At 33.4% G+C, this 16912-nt stretch overlaps 1 protein-coding gene and 1 pseudogene across 3 annotated transcripts; both read left to right on the plus strand.

Moving 5' to 3' along the window:
* Positions 1-1301: 1301 nt before the first annotated feature.
* On the plus strand, positions 1302-5817 carry LOC113496759 (annotated as a pseudogene).
* A 4970-nt stretch (positions 5818-10787) lies between these two features.
* Positions 10788-14176, plus strand: LOC113496713 (facilitated trehalose transporter Tret1-2 homolog). Of its 3 annotated transcripts, XM_026876024.1 has the most exons (5): positions 10788-11236; positions 11418-11588; positions 11746-11881; positions 12536-12674; positions 12790-14176. In XM_026876024.1, the coding sequence occupies exons 3-5, from the start codon at positions 11789-11791 to the stop codon at positions 14082-14084; spliced, it is 1527 nt and encodes a 508-aa protein (XP_026731825.1). In that variant the 5' UTR covers positions 10788-11236; positions 11418-11588; positions 11746-11788; the 3' UTR covers positions 14085-14176. The 3 variants fall into 3 exon arrangements, with proteins under 3 accessions (XP_026731825.1, XP_026731824.1, XP_026731826.1); XM_026876023.1 differs by lacking the exon at positions 11418-11588 and having other exon boundaries at positions 10789-11236; XM_026876025.1 differs by lacking the exons at positions 10788-11236; positions 11418-11588 and adding an exon at positions 11283-11417.
* The last annotated feature ends 2736 nt before the right edge of the window (positions 14177-16912 follow it).

A 16912-nucleotide genomic window follows, 5' to 3' on the forward strand; every position in this document is an offset into this window, starting at 1 on the left:
ATACTGGACTGCACGGATAGCCGAGTGGTTGAGTTCATCACGCTACACCCACTGAGCTTGACGTGTCGCGGGTTCGATCCCCGCGTAGTACAAGCGTTTGTGTGATCCACGAATGCTTGTTCTTAGTCTGGGTGTCCTTGTCCGTGTGATTTGTATGTTTGTGAAATCCCCGCAACACAAGGATTAAATTCATGAATGCGGGAGTCGTTTAATAAAAGAAATGTCAAAAAAGGGAAACCAGATATTACAAGTGTTTTCTACATAGTTGTGGAAACGTGACAGGCACTACAATGCGCAGAGCAGTTTCTCTGTTTTTCTATTAAAATGTCATCACTCTCAGACAACTTCTGATGCATAAATTAATTTTAGAACACGTTTTAAATGTTGGAAAAAGATTTTGTTGATAAACAGCCAGTACGTAACACTCTTAAAAAAACACTATTAAAACCTCTGACGTATAGATTTGATTTACTTTATTTACATGATTATACTAGCATTCGCCCATGACTCCGCCCGCGTAGTTCCAGTTGTTTATACTTTATAGTTGTAAAGCATATTTATGTTTTAAGCTGTATTAAATGTATGGAATCTGTTTTAGGTACCTACACAGTAACTTATAAAAATACATAATATTATTAGGCATAATATTTTAAATTGTTCCAACCATAAGACACGATACGCGCTATTAACATAATAAGATAAAAAATAATATATGACATTAAATTGTGGATATAATTAATTGTTTTATTTTTAGCGAAACCTTTTATGTTCGGTGGATAATTTAAACATTATAAATATTTATATTTATTTAAGCACGAATGTCAGGGCTGCTACTATAATGCTAACATTATTTAAAATATATGCCTGACCAAATTCTTGAGGTTTGTAATCATTTTGAGAGGTTCAAGATATATTTAAAGTTTATTTGCACCTTCAGTAACATGTACTTAAAATTATTTCATGTAAGAAACAATGGCGAGACAAATTTTAATAGATGTAAAATAACTAGTAGGTACCTGTACGAAAATAGAGGTTAATAAAAAACCGGCCACATGCATGTGGACTGGCAATAAATTTGCACAAAAAAGAAAACCCATCAAGTTTTGGACTATACCAAGCATTGCTTTACCTTAATTTTTAGTTGTTATTCTCGGTCTGTCTGTCTAGTTGCCACCAGGCTGTATCTCATGAACCGTGATGTGAGTGTGTGTGTGTTGCTGCTTTAACAAAAAATATGAAATAGATGACAAGCAAAAATTACATAAACGAATAGGCACCGGAGGCTCAGTAATAATGTCAGTCTTCACAATTTTCGGAAGAAATGCTTAAAAGCATTATTTTAAATTCTTAAATTGTTAAATACAGATGCATAATGAACAAGTTTGGTCGTACATTCTAAAAATAACGAACATTACTCAATGCATTTTATCTTCATGCAATTACTTATGTACGCATATTATCATTTTGGGTTTATTAACATAATATGTAACACAGTTTATAAGACACTAATAGTAGTTGTTGGCAAGAAGGACCAACACACAAAACTTGAACAATTTTATTATAATTTAACGTTGTTTATACTAAACATTCCGCTTTTTGTCCACCAAGATTAATAGTTACATCTGTCGCCGCGCTAAACACGTATGGTTTAATTAAAATATTCCAACAAAAAATAAAAAACTAGATACTCGTATATGAATACCTAAATTATGTATTAAATTAGAGGCTACTGGAGTTTTGTACAAGACGCACATATCGAATATCTTTAAGACATTAAACATCAATATTAATTACGTGTAAACAATTGTAGTAAAGATTTGATTAAGTAATGTGACCAAGAATATTAACACAATGACTAAAACGGTGTACAGTGGTATTAATACGGAAGAATTAAAGGAATGTGGTGAAGCAAAAGATTCTCGGAGGCCGTTTTTAAGACAGGTAGGTAATACCTACCGGTACCTGAATGATTCTCCGGAAAAACGTAACACAAATATCTAATACTAGCTGTTGCCCACGACTTCGTTCCCGTGGGTAGAAGAAGATATAAGTTGTGATTTATACCCGTCCTGTTTTTTTTCACATTTTCCATTGTATCTTCGCTCCTATTAGTCGCAGCGTGATGGTTTATGGCCTTCCTCGATGAATGGTCTATTCAACACAAAAAGATTTTTTCAATTTGGACCAGTAGTTCCTGAGATTAGCGCGTTCAAACAAACAAACAAACAAACAAACTCTTCAGCTTTATATATTAGTATAGACATAGATTAAGAACATCTTTAGCCTCACCACACTATTCATAAGAATTAAAACATTTTGGAATCACAGTCACGTGAACCTTTTGATGAGGATAATGGCGAACTTAGTGTTATTTTTTCCGAAGATCACCCACCTACCTGACTCCTACTGATTTTGTATTGAGTGACAAGGTATTGTGTTGGCGGCTAGACGCAACATCCGATTGTGACATTAATTAGTTACGCGGAAATGTTACAATGATGTTTGGATACGGTTGGTCCGAGAAAGGGAGAAAGATTTAGACGTAAAGCTAAGTGGAAAGTTTGTAACACATTAAGTTTTAGGTCTTCACGTTTTAAAAAAAAAACAAAAAAATGTTTGCTCAAATATTTGGAAAAACAGAAGTATTTTATATTCTTAAATATGTTTCAAAATTCAAATGGATAATATTTATACGCATTTGCAAAAATCCGAAATTTACCGATTTTCAATACAGATATATTAGTATATCAAGTGTAATAATGCTGTATTAGTTTATCAACTTAGCGTTATGGTTCCATATGAGTTTATTTTCTTTTACTAGTAACTTAAAACCAACATTCACACTCTTTCTATACAGTATATTTATAATGGTTGTCCGCCATGTACTTACGAAACTGCCATAAAAAAATAGCCAGCTTGTAATCCAACGCAATTCTTTTGTTATTTTCTTTCCAGTTGTTCGTTGTCAGTGGAGTTTGGAGCATATACTTCGTTCTTGGACTGTCTTATGGAGCGCCAAATGTAATTATCCCTCAAATAAGGAAAGATGCAAACTCTACGGATGCTGTCAGCGATAATATGGCGTCGTGGCTCAGTAAGTACAATAAGAAAACATAATGATAGAGATAAATGTGATTATGAGGTTGTACAAGTACCTGTTGTGTATGTTGATAAGTTAATTGGTACATCGCACCGGTTACACAGGGTACACAATTCATTTGTGGGACTTGGTGTTCGCCTCTACAATAAACTGCCTCTCACTTTATTGGAATTGCCTTTTAACTCATTTAAAACAACGGTTAAAGATAAACTGTGCAAGAAGGCTTACTATACAATCAATGATTATTTAAATGATAAAAATAGTTGGTCGCCGTGATTTGCACAGGACGGTTTAGTGTGGATTAATGTTTGACGTGTATTTGTGTAATTTGATAGACATACTCTATGTGTGTAACATTGTGTTACCTATTTTGTTTTATTTTTAGTATAATTATACGCATGCACGTATATATTATTTATTATAAATTTTGACATGTATAATTTATTAATTATAAAATTGAATGACGTAGCAATTTATGCCGCCTCCGTGTTTAGGGCTATGCCAGGTAAATCAACGTTTGGGGTATTTCTTTCAGTCTTATTTTATTTTATTAGCCGGCAGCAGATACGTCATGCTCCCTAAGTCGTCACTGCCTGCGGTGGCGTCTTGGGTCGGGTCACCTCCTTCCCTCAAATATGGCGAGGGAGGTGATGGCTGACCCTTGCGTCATACTCGTGAACGGGTGCTGCTTGCGGTGGCTGGTCGGTCTGCTGACCTTGGCCTTAGTACTTAAAGTTTAATTTCGTATAGGTTTATATACAGCGACCTCAAACTTTTGTTTGTTTGGCATGGCACCTGCACACTTATTTTTGTTATTGTTCTGTACAATTATAATATTTTTTGTAAACGGAATGACAGCGTGCTGCTGGGGAGTTTGTTGCGCCGTTTCTTCTCTCACAGCAAAAGCACTTAGGAAGCGGTGAAGGGTGGGCGAAACTGGGTGCTGTCCAATGTAAATGACCTTCAAAAAGTGCTACTTAGTAGCCTAATTTGAATAAATGAATTTTGATTTGATTTTGATTTGATAGCCTTGAATCAAACGGGTCCGTAGTGAAATAACAGTAGAATGTTATAAAAATAATTATGTTATAAATCTTAAAATATACGTGTGGTTTCTGAATGTTATTCTAATTGTTACAGCATCAATCCATGGATACAGCGCGTTACCATGGATACCAATAATCCCAATGCTCTCACGGAAGTTTGGCAGAAAAGTTCCATTCGTTGTACTCTGCATAACCACACTATTGGGCTTCATCGTATTCTATTTAGTACAACAACACTAATACTTTTAATCAGCGAAATTATGGAAGGGATGCTCGTCGGAAGTAATATGACACTTTTAATCGTAGTCGTCACAGAATACACAACACCACGCTATCGAGGTATATTCATGACAGTCAAGTCAACTATATTTTTTGGGGAACATGGATTGCTAACGCGACTGGTACCTTCAGCCATTGGAAAAACATCGCCCTCATTGCATTCGTGTGTTCAGTGTATCCCCTGATAACGGCCGCTTTCCTTTGGCCTGAATCACCCTCATGGCTAGCTATGAATGGACGTTTCGAAGAATGTGCGACCGCTCACCGCTGGTTGAAAGGACAGGATGAAGCATCCGAAAGCGAACTCGAAGGTCTAATAAACTCACAAAAGGAATATCTCACACGTTCCAAACGAAAAGAAATGTCCTCGTTTAAAGTGAAAAACGTCTTAGAGACGATATCCACAAAGGCGTTTTACAAGCCTCTGTTACTTTCAATGACTGTCATGTTGCTGTACAACTTCTCTGGGAAGTATGTTTGTAGCATGTATTCCATAGTTATGATTCAGAAAATAACAAACAGTGAATCCACTGCGTATATGGGCATGCTTATTATGGAAGCTGTCACTATATTTAGTATGCAAATAGGGTGTGTATTATCTAAGTACCTCAAAAGGAGAACTTTACTTCTTTCATCGTCCTCCTTAGGTATCATGTTTCTTTTTGTAATTTCACTTTATTTGTACCTCGTCAAATTGTCAGTTATTGTTCAAAATAAAATAATATCCTTAGCTTTATTAACTATGTTTTCGATGACCATTAGTTGTGGTCCGATGATTTTAGCATGTTCAGTTTACGGAGAACTTACTCCTTTAAGGTACCGCAGTACTTCGTTACCAACACTTGCAATATTCTCTGAAATATTAATGGCGTCTGTTCTAAAAATATCGCCGTATATTTTTAAAACATTGGAAATGCATGGCGCTTTCCTTTTCTACGGAATTTCAGCGTCTATTTTTGCATTTCTATTGTATTATTATTTGCCAGAGAGCAAGGACAAGACGTTACAAGAAATTGAAAATTATTTTAAAGAATCAAACGTAGAAGATGTATCACAAGATATACTTGCTGAACGTGTGAAAAGAGAAATAAATTAGTTCAATAAATTTAAGAAAAGTAAGGAATAAAGGAAGAGCATTTATGTTTTAAATAATTTCTACATAATTAGCTTGTTGATATCGTGTATTGAATACAATTACGACCATGATCTACAGTTACAAGCTATCAAACTATGTTCATCTAAATACAATTAGCCTTAGGCTCAATTCAATGATAATCTCTTGAATTATATCCTGTAATCGAGTCATTAGATTAAGCTCATGTTGTTTGTCGTTACTAAAGTCTTTCCAAGTAGGGGGAAACTAAATAATAAATCGAATCAAATTGAATACAATTTGCCCATATTGCCTTTTGATTTAATGCTCTTGAACGTTGAGTTTTCCTTTCTCCCGTTACGCCATGTCATTCATTATTATTTGATTAGGGAAGTACGTCTGTAGATGGTAACCTATCGATTGTTGTATAAGATTAATCGAACGGTGAGATTTCGAGAGCCATTTTCCATTATATTCCTCTTGTTTGGATTAAAAACGTTGAATGTCCGAGTATTAAGCGAGATCAGACGTCTATTAATACAGTCCAGACACTCAACCTTGTAGTTTAATGAAAATAGCTTGTTTACATAAAGATTTTCCTCGTGGAAATTTAAAGCTGAAGTTCAATGAACTCACCTACTGTTTCCAAGATTTCGTCTGCCAAAATTACCGAAATAATTTGCATAATGTTATACAATTTACGCAGTTGGTCAATTGATTATGTAAAGTGGGTGCTCTAAATAAATTACATAACACTACTTTTATTCCTATTTTTTTCGCTTAGAATTTAAGCTGCGATATCAATTAACGTGACAAGAGCTGTGGCTTCGAACCAAATGTTCTCTGAGGGCAAACTATATATGCTAGAAAGAGACGAAGACCATTTATTCCTCATAGACTCGATACCTCGAGACTGACACGTTTTAACCAATTTCTACACTACGATCAGATACGCCAAGGACAAGCCTTTGTTTGATCCACGAATGCTTGGGTTTCATTCTGCAGATGACAAAAAATTTTGTTCCTCGCGACAAGAATGATAATCCTTACTGCTGCAAGCAAAGCACTGAATTTGATTGTGTATTATCATTTTGAAATATGTTTGTGTTAGCCAACTGTAGCCAACAATGTATTACAAATGTACCTGGTATTTGAATTTTGGTAGAATCATGTATATTTTCTCTAATGGCAATTGTTTGGGTGGCAGTGACTTGTTGTTTTTAGGGATTGCGGCGTCACATAATTCATTGTAAGGGTTCCAGGATGATTCGGAGATTCGGAGTAAGGCATGGTATGATGAACGAGCTACCTGCATGTATGTGTGTATGTCATTTTAGATTAAATCTTAACGTAGTTAATTGTTGATAAGAAATATTATTTGTATATTGTGGGAAGTAACTTGAAGAAAAAGGCAATGGTTTGGTAAAGAGATTTAAAAAAAAAAATATCTACATACCTAAATATGTGACACTTTTATTTTGTTTTTTTTATTTATTCAAATTGAATTCGATCGATTCGTGTACTGTAAGACTTTTTAGCTTTAATTCAGAGTTTCACATTAATAATGGTGAAATAAAAATATTGCAATCTAGCTACATAGATACTATAAACGACGGAATACTAGATACTTAAATCGGATATGTTAAGATCGTGTGGAGACAGTCTCTTACCCTAGTGTTCTGTTTACAGAATAGGGCATGAGTTTCAAAATATCTGTTCTCAAATATCAAGAATAGAATAGAATAGAACTTTATTTGCTAAGAATGCAGGTACATACAAATAGGATGGAAAATAACATAATACAGAACCGTGTACATTCTGCCTTTTAGGCATGCCAATACAAGGTTCGTGTAATTTGTGACGATATAATATTAAGTTCGGTCCCACCGCAGGTAAAGTACCAATCTGCCTTTTTTGAAGAACGGTAAAGAAATTCTTGTGAGGAAAAGAATCTGAAATCGCCGACCGCTACGCTAGTGTGGTGATCAAGGCTCAAACCTTCCTTTTATGAGAAGAGGCCTGTGCCCAGTACTACAAATATTATCTACACACAAGTCAAATATATGGAACTCGTTTCAGATTTTTATGATCATCTAGTGGTATCGTAAACTTTTTCCTGAAATAAAATATTTTTAGGCCATGTGGCGAAATGGTTTGTATTTTTACCTCCAAAAACATACATATATACCATGAATTTGATATACGATACTGTGTTGACACAATATTGATCGATAATTTTTCTAATAGACCAAATTCTGCGTTATAAACAAGAGTACGCCTATTATATATCTAGCTGACTTTGATAACTGAATCGATAACTAGCTACTTCAATGCAGTTTGTCAAAAAACCGCATGTTAAGAACCAAAACCTTTTGGGTTGATTAATCAAATCGACTCATAACAAAGAAGAGAACTGTGCTGATATTTATTTAGGTCAAAACCCTGTTACCCTCGCGTCAAAGAAACAACTAGCCACGCTTTCGGTAAAAAAAATAAATTATGACTTGCAATGATTTGTGCAAAAGGTACCGTTGCTTTTAAGGGCATGGACAAATTTGAAAATGTCGTTTTATGGCAGCGAGAAAAATGGAGGGTACACGAAACTTTTAATGCACGAGTCACGAGACTAATATTTCTCTTATAATATAATGTAGTCAAACTTCTTTAACGTAATATTATTTTCTTTATTCTGCTTACAGTAAAGCTTGTTCAATAGTGAGCTAAGTTAGGTATAATTTTGTATACATATATTATGTGTGTTTGTCATTAATGCTAATTTTAATAATAATACCAGGAAGAAAAAAACGTCCATAGATCTACTGGCGTGGATATTGGTTGTAGTTCAAAAAGTATTCGTTAATTTCAACGACTGCTATGCCTAATTTCATCCAAATAGGAAGAGCCGATTAAGAGTGAATGGTACAGAAATTCACACAAAAACTCATTAACACTATTGTAGTAGTGTTCTATACAATAGAATAGTTAACACTATAAATCAAACTAATAATACTTACATTATTATTGCAAAAGTAAGTGACTGTGTATGATTTTTACCTCTTTACGCCCAAAAGAGTAGGCTGATATTGATAAAATTTGCTATGAAGGTAGCCGACATTTTAAATTAACACAGGTTATATTTTATCCGACTTATCAAAGAACGGTATTATCAAAGCCAGGAGCAACAGCTATGTGAATATAAGAGAAAGTTTTATTTGTCAGTTTTCATTTGTTTTAAATGTCACTTCAGGAATGCATGCAGTAGGTGAGGATTTACAAATATAGACTTGAAAGGTAGAGCTAAATTTGGCTTCGCATCAAAAAATAACTATCACAAACCAGACAAAGTCCGCGTTTATTAATAGCCTGCCATTCAGCCATAAAATGGTTTGGAACGAAGCAAATAAGCAGTGATTTATTCAAACAAAACCCTGATTGATACTCTAATGGGGTCTTATGGAAAAATCTTATCTTTAATTACTTAAATTAGATTTTTGATTTATTTCATTATTGATATATAAATACTGATGTTTTTATTTAAAAGTTTGTTTATAATCAAGCGGTTTAATGTAACCGAAGTTAAGTGTAATACGCGTAATAGTAAAAGTAAAAGTGTGTACGCCGAGGTTGATCTTCAGATGGGTGATTGTTTTATAATTATACCAAGAACTCTTTATCTTTCGGAAATTTCACAGTCTGCAATCTTATCTGCTGAGCGTTGATAGTGATATAGTAGTGATAGCTTAGTGGTATAACCGTGGATTGTCAAGTCAAAGGTCGTAGGTTCAAATCGGTCGTAGTTCAATGTCTTTGCGTATTGGTCAGTAATTATCAGTTTTTTTTTTTAATTTTGGCTCTTGTGGCATTGATATGTTGTCTTAGTCAGATATGCAGTCGCTTCTCCAAAACTACTGTATCTGAATACCGGTAAGACAAGCCGATAGCTTGGGAAAAGGATTAAGAAAGTCATAACTATTACGTAATATCCGGGAGAGTAAGTCAAGGTTTGTTATCATTACGCTTTAGATCATAGATCGATCTAGATCGTACTTATGATTCCTATTGAAATAAGTATGGTACTTGTAATGACATAATCAAACAGGATGAGTTTTCTTTCTAAATTCTTACATTAAATTTTGGATCAGACCAATTTTATTATTTCAGTAATTTTTAAATAAAACATTTAAGAGAATACAATAAATGATTTGATATCAAATTTCTATGTGTTTGGATCAAATAGTTTGGTCCTCTCTGAGGTCCTTCAGATTCCTAACAGCGTCAACGTTTTTGATAACACGCAGAGTATTTGTGATAATTAGAATGTCTTAAGAATAAAATCAACATCCTTATCTAACAAACAATACAATTATCGATAGCAATATTTAAAAATAAATCATATTTACTATTAATTATACTGTCACGGATTAATAGAAATCATTTTAAATAAGCTATATACTTGGTTAATTAATACGATAAAGTTGTAGTATTTTAGTAATTATTACCTCATTACAAATAAAAAAAAATAACAATAGAATGATTTCTTTTGAATTCTTTCAAATACCTGCATTAGACTGCGTTATTGTGTGGGTGATCAGACGAATAATTTCAAAACAATCGTTTGACAAGTCCGACTCAAGTACACTCCTGTTAAGGTGCTATTTCATTTACGCGATATTGTAATGTAATCTATTCATTAATTTTCACAATAACATATATAGAAGATTTGAAGAGGCAATAGCCAAGCAATGCAATGATTACAAACGTATTAATTTCAAAATGTGATAATAAAAACAATAAGATATTTTCTACGCATTAAAGGATAAGATAAAGGTCTATCGTCAAAGAAAGATAAAATCTTTATTTGTAAATAATATTGCTTGCACTTTTTCAAGGCTAATGCAATTACTACTTACTTAGATAACAACTAGATATGTCCGCCCTGTATCGCTTGTTGACATATTAATTCAAATTGACGACAGTTTATCATTACTTTATTTAACCTAGTAATTAAAACTTATCTTAATGGTAATATTAAATTAAGGCAATTAGCAAGCGCATTTTGTACATCCTTTAATTAATTCGTTTATTTTCGAATAATTAATCACTATCCTTTGTTGACTTCTTTAAGTAAACAATATAAATAATTCAACTTGTAAACAAGAACGCGTTTAAATGCTCTCAATTTGGCAACAGACTCACGTGTTTCTAAATATACATAGGTACTTGGCTAAATTATATAATTTTCACACGTAATAAATTCCAAGTAATCCATCGTATTTCTTATTGAACATATGTCTTTTAAATTGTACAAAGAGAAAATCAAAGTTACAAAATACTGATAAGCTATTTATATATTTCGATTCTCGGTTCGCACTTTATGCGTGCGTGCGTTCGGACGTTCGTCAGTTACAGTTGAGAACGTCGCGTAAATGAGTTCGTACCTTAATTAGTCAGTGCAATCCGATTCAGTGATACTCTCATAACGACTTCGATCGTAGTGTCAACTGCGACCGGTCTCCCATTTAATAAACATGAAATATAAAGTGTGACAACTGGTTACTGAAAAGTGATTGTCTAGTCCTAGTCTATTAGAATTAAGCAAAAATCTGTGGGAAAATGGTGATTGATAAACCTTTAGTGATTTACATAATATGTGGTTCGGTTACGCTTTGAAAATTGGCCATTTCAAACCGTGTATTTTGCATTACAATTGGCTATAATGTAAGTCTGATTTGTGACATTAGATTTATATATTTACAAACTGTACAAACTGTACGGCAACGCTCGGATTTTTTTGATTTAAGACCAAATTATGCTCCTATCTATGCATAGATATAATTATCCTATCATCAATTACGTCGATATCTTCTTGTTGATTAAGGAATTCGTTGAATGTTTTCAGGTAGGAAGTATTTTTTAAAACCATTAAAGGTTCAGAAATAGTTTAACATGTGTAAATTGGAACACGTCGCTTGCCCGTTGCCGCGTCGAGCAATCTTATAGCATTCGTCTTGTTTCGTTCGAAAACAAAATATACAAATACCGTTAATACATACTTTATAAATTACCATAGGTATGTATTATATATTACAAGTGTACGTAGTTTTACGAAACAGATGTGTAATTAATTTGTAGTCTTTCACATTCCGAACTAAAATATTGATTAAGCGTATATTGACACGATCGCGATCGTTTATAGTGAAAAAATAATGTGTTTTATTTAATTGTAGTTCTCAATTGGCTGCTAATTAAAAACTCAACAATATAATCAAAATGGGGAAGATCAGTAAATGCTGCGCAAAAACTGATGACAACGGTGACTGTCCGGCACACGAAAGACTTTCAAGGAAATATTTTTTTAGACAGGTAAGCAAAAATTACTATTAAAATAAAATATAAATGAAACTAATATTTTAAATTATTATGCTATCTAAGCGTTATACTAGAACTGTTTACCTACGTATTAGAATATGATGAATGTCATTCATAACATGGCGATGTGTCTATGTGAGCAGTACTACGGGTCCCCACGTTTTGCTTACATAGGTCATTACCTTGGCCGCGTGTAACGTCCGTTCTCTCACATTGCTATTTTTTCCATGCGTATATTTCTACAAACATGCAAGCGCATTTGCGGTTTCATGAAAATAATCTCATAACATAAAAGTAGGAATTAACATGTTTACCCGCGTATTTGGAACAAAATTTTGTTTTGATGCAATGTTTGGGGTACTATCGAAATATTTGTGTACATTTTCGTGTTAGTCGTACGACCTATTTCTATGAAATACGTAAGCTTTTCTTTGATATTTGAAAGGTTAGCATCGACATATCTTTTACGTACTGCGAAATTAATTTGTTCTTTTGCTATACGAAACTCATTTGTTTACGATGTACCAAATGAACTACTAACGGAACTAAATGATTGTTGTACTGTCATTTATTTTTCTAAAACTCCATGCAAACCTGCAAATTCCCTGCTAGCGACTATTATAAATGTTTTATTCTTGTTACTTTCAGTTTTACGTATGCACCGTATGTACGTCGATTTATTTTGTCCTGGGATTATGTTTCGGAGCGCCAACCGTCTTCATCCCGCAACTAAGGAAAGAAGCGAATTTAACAGAGCCCTTAACAGATGATATGGCGTCGTGGTTGTGTAATAACATTTTATTTTACTTACTTTGAATAAACTTCCTTAACATATAACTTCTGCATCTAAGGAAACAGAGTAGAGCGAGAGAAAACTAACGTCATCCTTATCTTTCTTCCAGCGTCCGTTCTTGGCTACAGTTCGATGCCATGGGTGATCATACTACCAATTCTCACACAGTACATCGGAAGAAAAATCCCTTTTCTAATTGTGACTGTATTAACAATAGTGAGCTTCATCGTCTTCTACTGCAGTACTACAGCCATGCACCTGCTGATCAGCGAAATCTTACAAGGAGTAACATTGGCCAGTAATATGACCGTCTTAATCGTCATTATTACTGAATACTCATCACCTCGCTATAGAGGCGTTTTCATGATGATCGAATCGTCCATTTTCTTCTGGGGAGTATGGATTGCGAACGTCACTGGAACCTTTAGCCATTGGAGAAATATTGCCATAATTGCCTTTGTGTGCTGCTTGTATGCCATGACAGCTGTCATCATGCCCGAGTCTCCGTCTTGGCTAGCAATCAATGGACGATTTGACGAGTGCGCAGTCGCCCATCATTGGTTAAAAGGATTTGACAAAGAATCAGAAGCAGAACTCGAAAATCTTATTAAATCTCAAAAGGAGTATCTAAGACAATGCGCTGAGCGTGAATCATCAACTTCTTGGTACAAACTTAGAATCGTTAAAGAAACTGTTACCGCCAAAGGATTTTATCAACCACTTCTACTTTCCATGGGCGTTATGTCATTATATCATTTTTCTGGCAAATTAGTTTGTTCGATGTACGCCGTCGATTTAATAAAACAAATAACTTCGAGCGAGTCCGCAGCATATATTGGCATGCTTATTTTAGACGCTGTAACGATCCTTGGTATGCAAATTGGTTGCGTACTGTCGAAGATATTAAATAGACGGACATTATTACTGTCGTCATCCGTTTTAGGGATTATATTTTTGTTTGTTATATCTTTATACCTTTATCTGATCAATTTGCAATTGATATCTGAAAGTAAGATTATTTCCATTGTGTTACTGACTTCGTTCTCCGTAGCGATCACGTGTGGTCCTATGATAATGCCGTCTACTATATTCGGTGAGATAATATTTTTGAGGTACAAGAGCTGTTCGTTACTTATCCTTACATTGTTTTCTGAATTGTTGATGGCGACAGTTCTCAAACTAGCGCCTCATTTGTTCAAAGCTCTTTCGTTGCACGGCGCTTTCTTATTCTACGGTATATCAGCTTCTATCTTCGCATTTTTACTTTACAAATACTTACCGGAGACCAAAGATAAAACTCTGCAACAAATTGAGAATTATTTCAAAGAGACACATGAAACTGTAGAAGAAGCGGCTGAAGCGTTTATTAATGAGAAACCGGATAATGATGATCCGAAATGTTAGAAGATTTTTATGTGTTCGTTATTATATTTAATTGCATTTACTGTGTAAATAATTCGAGTAATTTAAGTAATAATAAATATTTTTAAGCATTGTTTATTTTCTTTATTTAAATTACCTAGAATATTTAGCAATCTTTCATTAAATAATACTAGTGTGAAGCAAGCCATAATAAAAAATTACATCTGACTTTCGTTCAATTGTAATGTTTCTCGAATAACACAATTTTAACCATCGTGTTTTTGTATTTACTATCAAATTGCATTAAACAAGTTGTTTAAATGAAGTCTAAACTTAAAGAAGTTTGTGTAAAGTTTTGTCTCAACAACAAAATAGGTCAAGCGGTACAAAGCTTAACTTTAACTTAAAATACAATTTAGATAACTTATCACAGAATACATTTTAAATTGTCTTCCGCATTAGCCTCTAATAATTTAGGTCCAACGATGGATATTTTAGGAATAGGTCAATGGTAAATTTACGTAGTTCAAAATGTTTTGAAAATTTATGTTAGCCGTTATTCAGTCCACCATTAAGTTTAAAAAGTTCGAACAACTTATTAGTATTTAGACTTTATTACGAGTATCATAAACATCAATTTGCGAAAACACTTTAAAAAGTTGAGTAAATTAAATTATTAGATACTATTTTGCAAGTAAGTCAAATTAAACGTACCAATTTACGAAATATCAAGTTCATCCTACATACACAATACGTTTAAAATTGGTAAGCAAACGATTTGCTACTAAACAAACTATAGTTATTTAAGTTATCTACAGCCGCTAACTAATTGTTTTATTGAACCCCTCGAGAATGCACATAGTCGATATTGCATGTATCTTTTCAGCACCGAACTCTAGAGACTAATTTATAGTTTAAAACATCTTTCAAGGAATACTTGTACTTGTGTTTTTAAAACTCAAACAAAAGCAATTTATAAGAGGAAAGTTTTCCGACACTTGCCTTTTGTTTGTGCATTGGTGACTGTACACCAGATATGGTGGGTTAATAAACTTTGGTACTTCATAGACGAATAAATTAAGTGTTTAATTCTTGCAGCTTAATGCATATTATGTTGTCAAGTCAAAATACACGTTTTACTTTTAACTGTAGGTATGGCATGAAACCGATTATAGATTTTATGTTATAAAAACGTGTCGTAACCGGGATAAAGTTGGAATATTTCCCTTAGCTATGAGCAAGGGTGATAATCAATCTATTTATCAGCTTCAACTTTTGCCCTGCTATGGAACATTGTAGGGTGAAAGTGGACAGTAAAAAAAAGACGGCTGACCTGATTTAGGTAGGTCAATAAAAAACAAAAGATAAAAAAGCAAAGTGTAAAAAAGGAGTTTGAATATAAAATTCGAATGTAATTTATCTTTAAAATTTAAAATAGAATGCCATAGAAAAAATCAAGACATTTGTTAAACGGATTGCTTTTATGCATTTTAGATTTAAGTTGCGAAATAAAAAATGAAAAGGTATATTTTTCTCCAGTCGTTATTAAGCACCTAAGTATTAATCTCGCAAGCTTTTAGTATTTCATTTGTTGCCAATCGACTTACAAGTAAGGAGTTTCAATATATTTTTAGAACACTATGTTCTCGATATATCTCGTAATAATTGAGTGAACAATTAAGGGCTTCTATTGGCACTTAAGGTCAAGACTCTCGACACACGGTTCCCAAGCAAATAATAGGTTTTATTATATCCATGTACGCATTTAGTTGTTTATTAATACTAATGTTTTGGTATTTGTTAACAATGCAGATATAGTTGTGAATGCTTGCTAACTATTCAAATACGAAATTCGTACTTTTTTATCGTGAACGGACACTAAATTCCAAAAACATTACCGTCTATTCAAAATGCCATCTCATATTAGTTTTTGTTACTATATTCTTTTATGCAAATAATTGCAATGCAATAAAATTTCAAACTCCAAATATACATACATACATACATTGAATTGATTTAATTGCTTATGAAATTATAAAGGGAGGACGCCTTTCAATCAGTAAAATACAAGTATCACATTAATATACATTTTATATACCACTCATGTATCTTTTACGAGCTGCACATGAAATGGTTAACTATTTTAGATCCATTATTGAAGTTCCTAAAAATACTGTTTCGGAATATCATATTCATAAAAAAAGACTGACCACTTGTCACGTGACGAGAGTCGTTTGTCTAAAAATGGACACCCACACTATCCGACTGACCTAAATATATCTTTAAATCTCGGTCTACTTTTTCAGGGAAACATTAGTCATAATTTTGAAACGAAAATGATTTACTCGTACGTGTGCTTTTCCCGTTTCTAGGAGTAGTCAACAGTACTTATATAATTTTATATTTGAAAACAATTTTCGGCCGTTTACGAAGACGTTTACTCGAAGAAAAACATTCGACGGTTACTCGATTTGACAAACACCTCCTTTTTGCAGTCCGTTAATATTTTTTGAAACCTTTCAGGGTTCCAAAAAGTATTTAAATAATTTAATCACAATATAAAAATATTTAAATAGTTTAGTAAGTTTTGTGAATTATGAGTAGGTACCCTAAAGTTCGATTTGAGCAACGCAGCGAAGAAAGCCTTAATTAAAATTATCACAACTACTTCTTAAGTGTAATATAATAACTAGCTTTCAAGTATCGGAAATATAGATAAGTAAGTGAAGAAACTGGACATCTGTAAAACACAAGACTACGATAAGTTCTTGATACCAGAAACTGTACAAAGGAAACTGTTTTGCTCAACAGCTACGGTACATTACAAAGCAACCGACAGTTTTGTTAAACAACGTTATTGACGTTAAGAA

The sequence above is a fragment of the Trichoplusia ni genome, chromosome 8, assembly GCF_003590095.1.
Source record: "Trichoplusia ni isolate ovarian cell line Hi5 chromosome 8, tn1, whole genome shotgun sequence".
Lineage (NCBI taxonomy): Eukaryota > Metazoa > Arthropoda > Insecta > Lepidoptera > Noctuidae > Trichoplusia > Trichoplusia ni.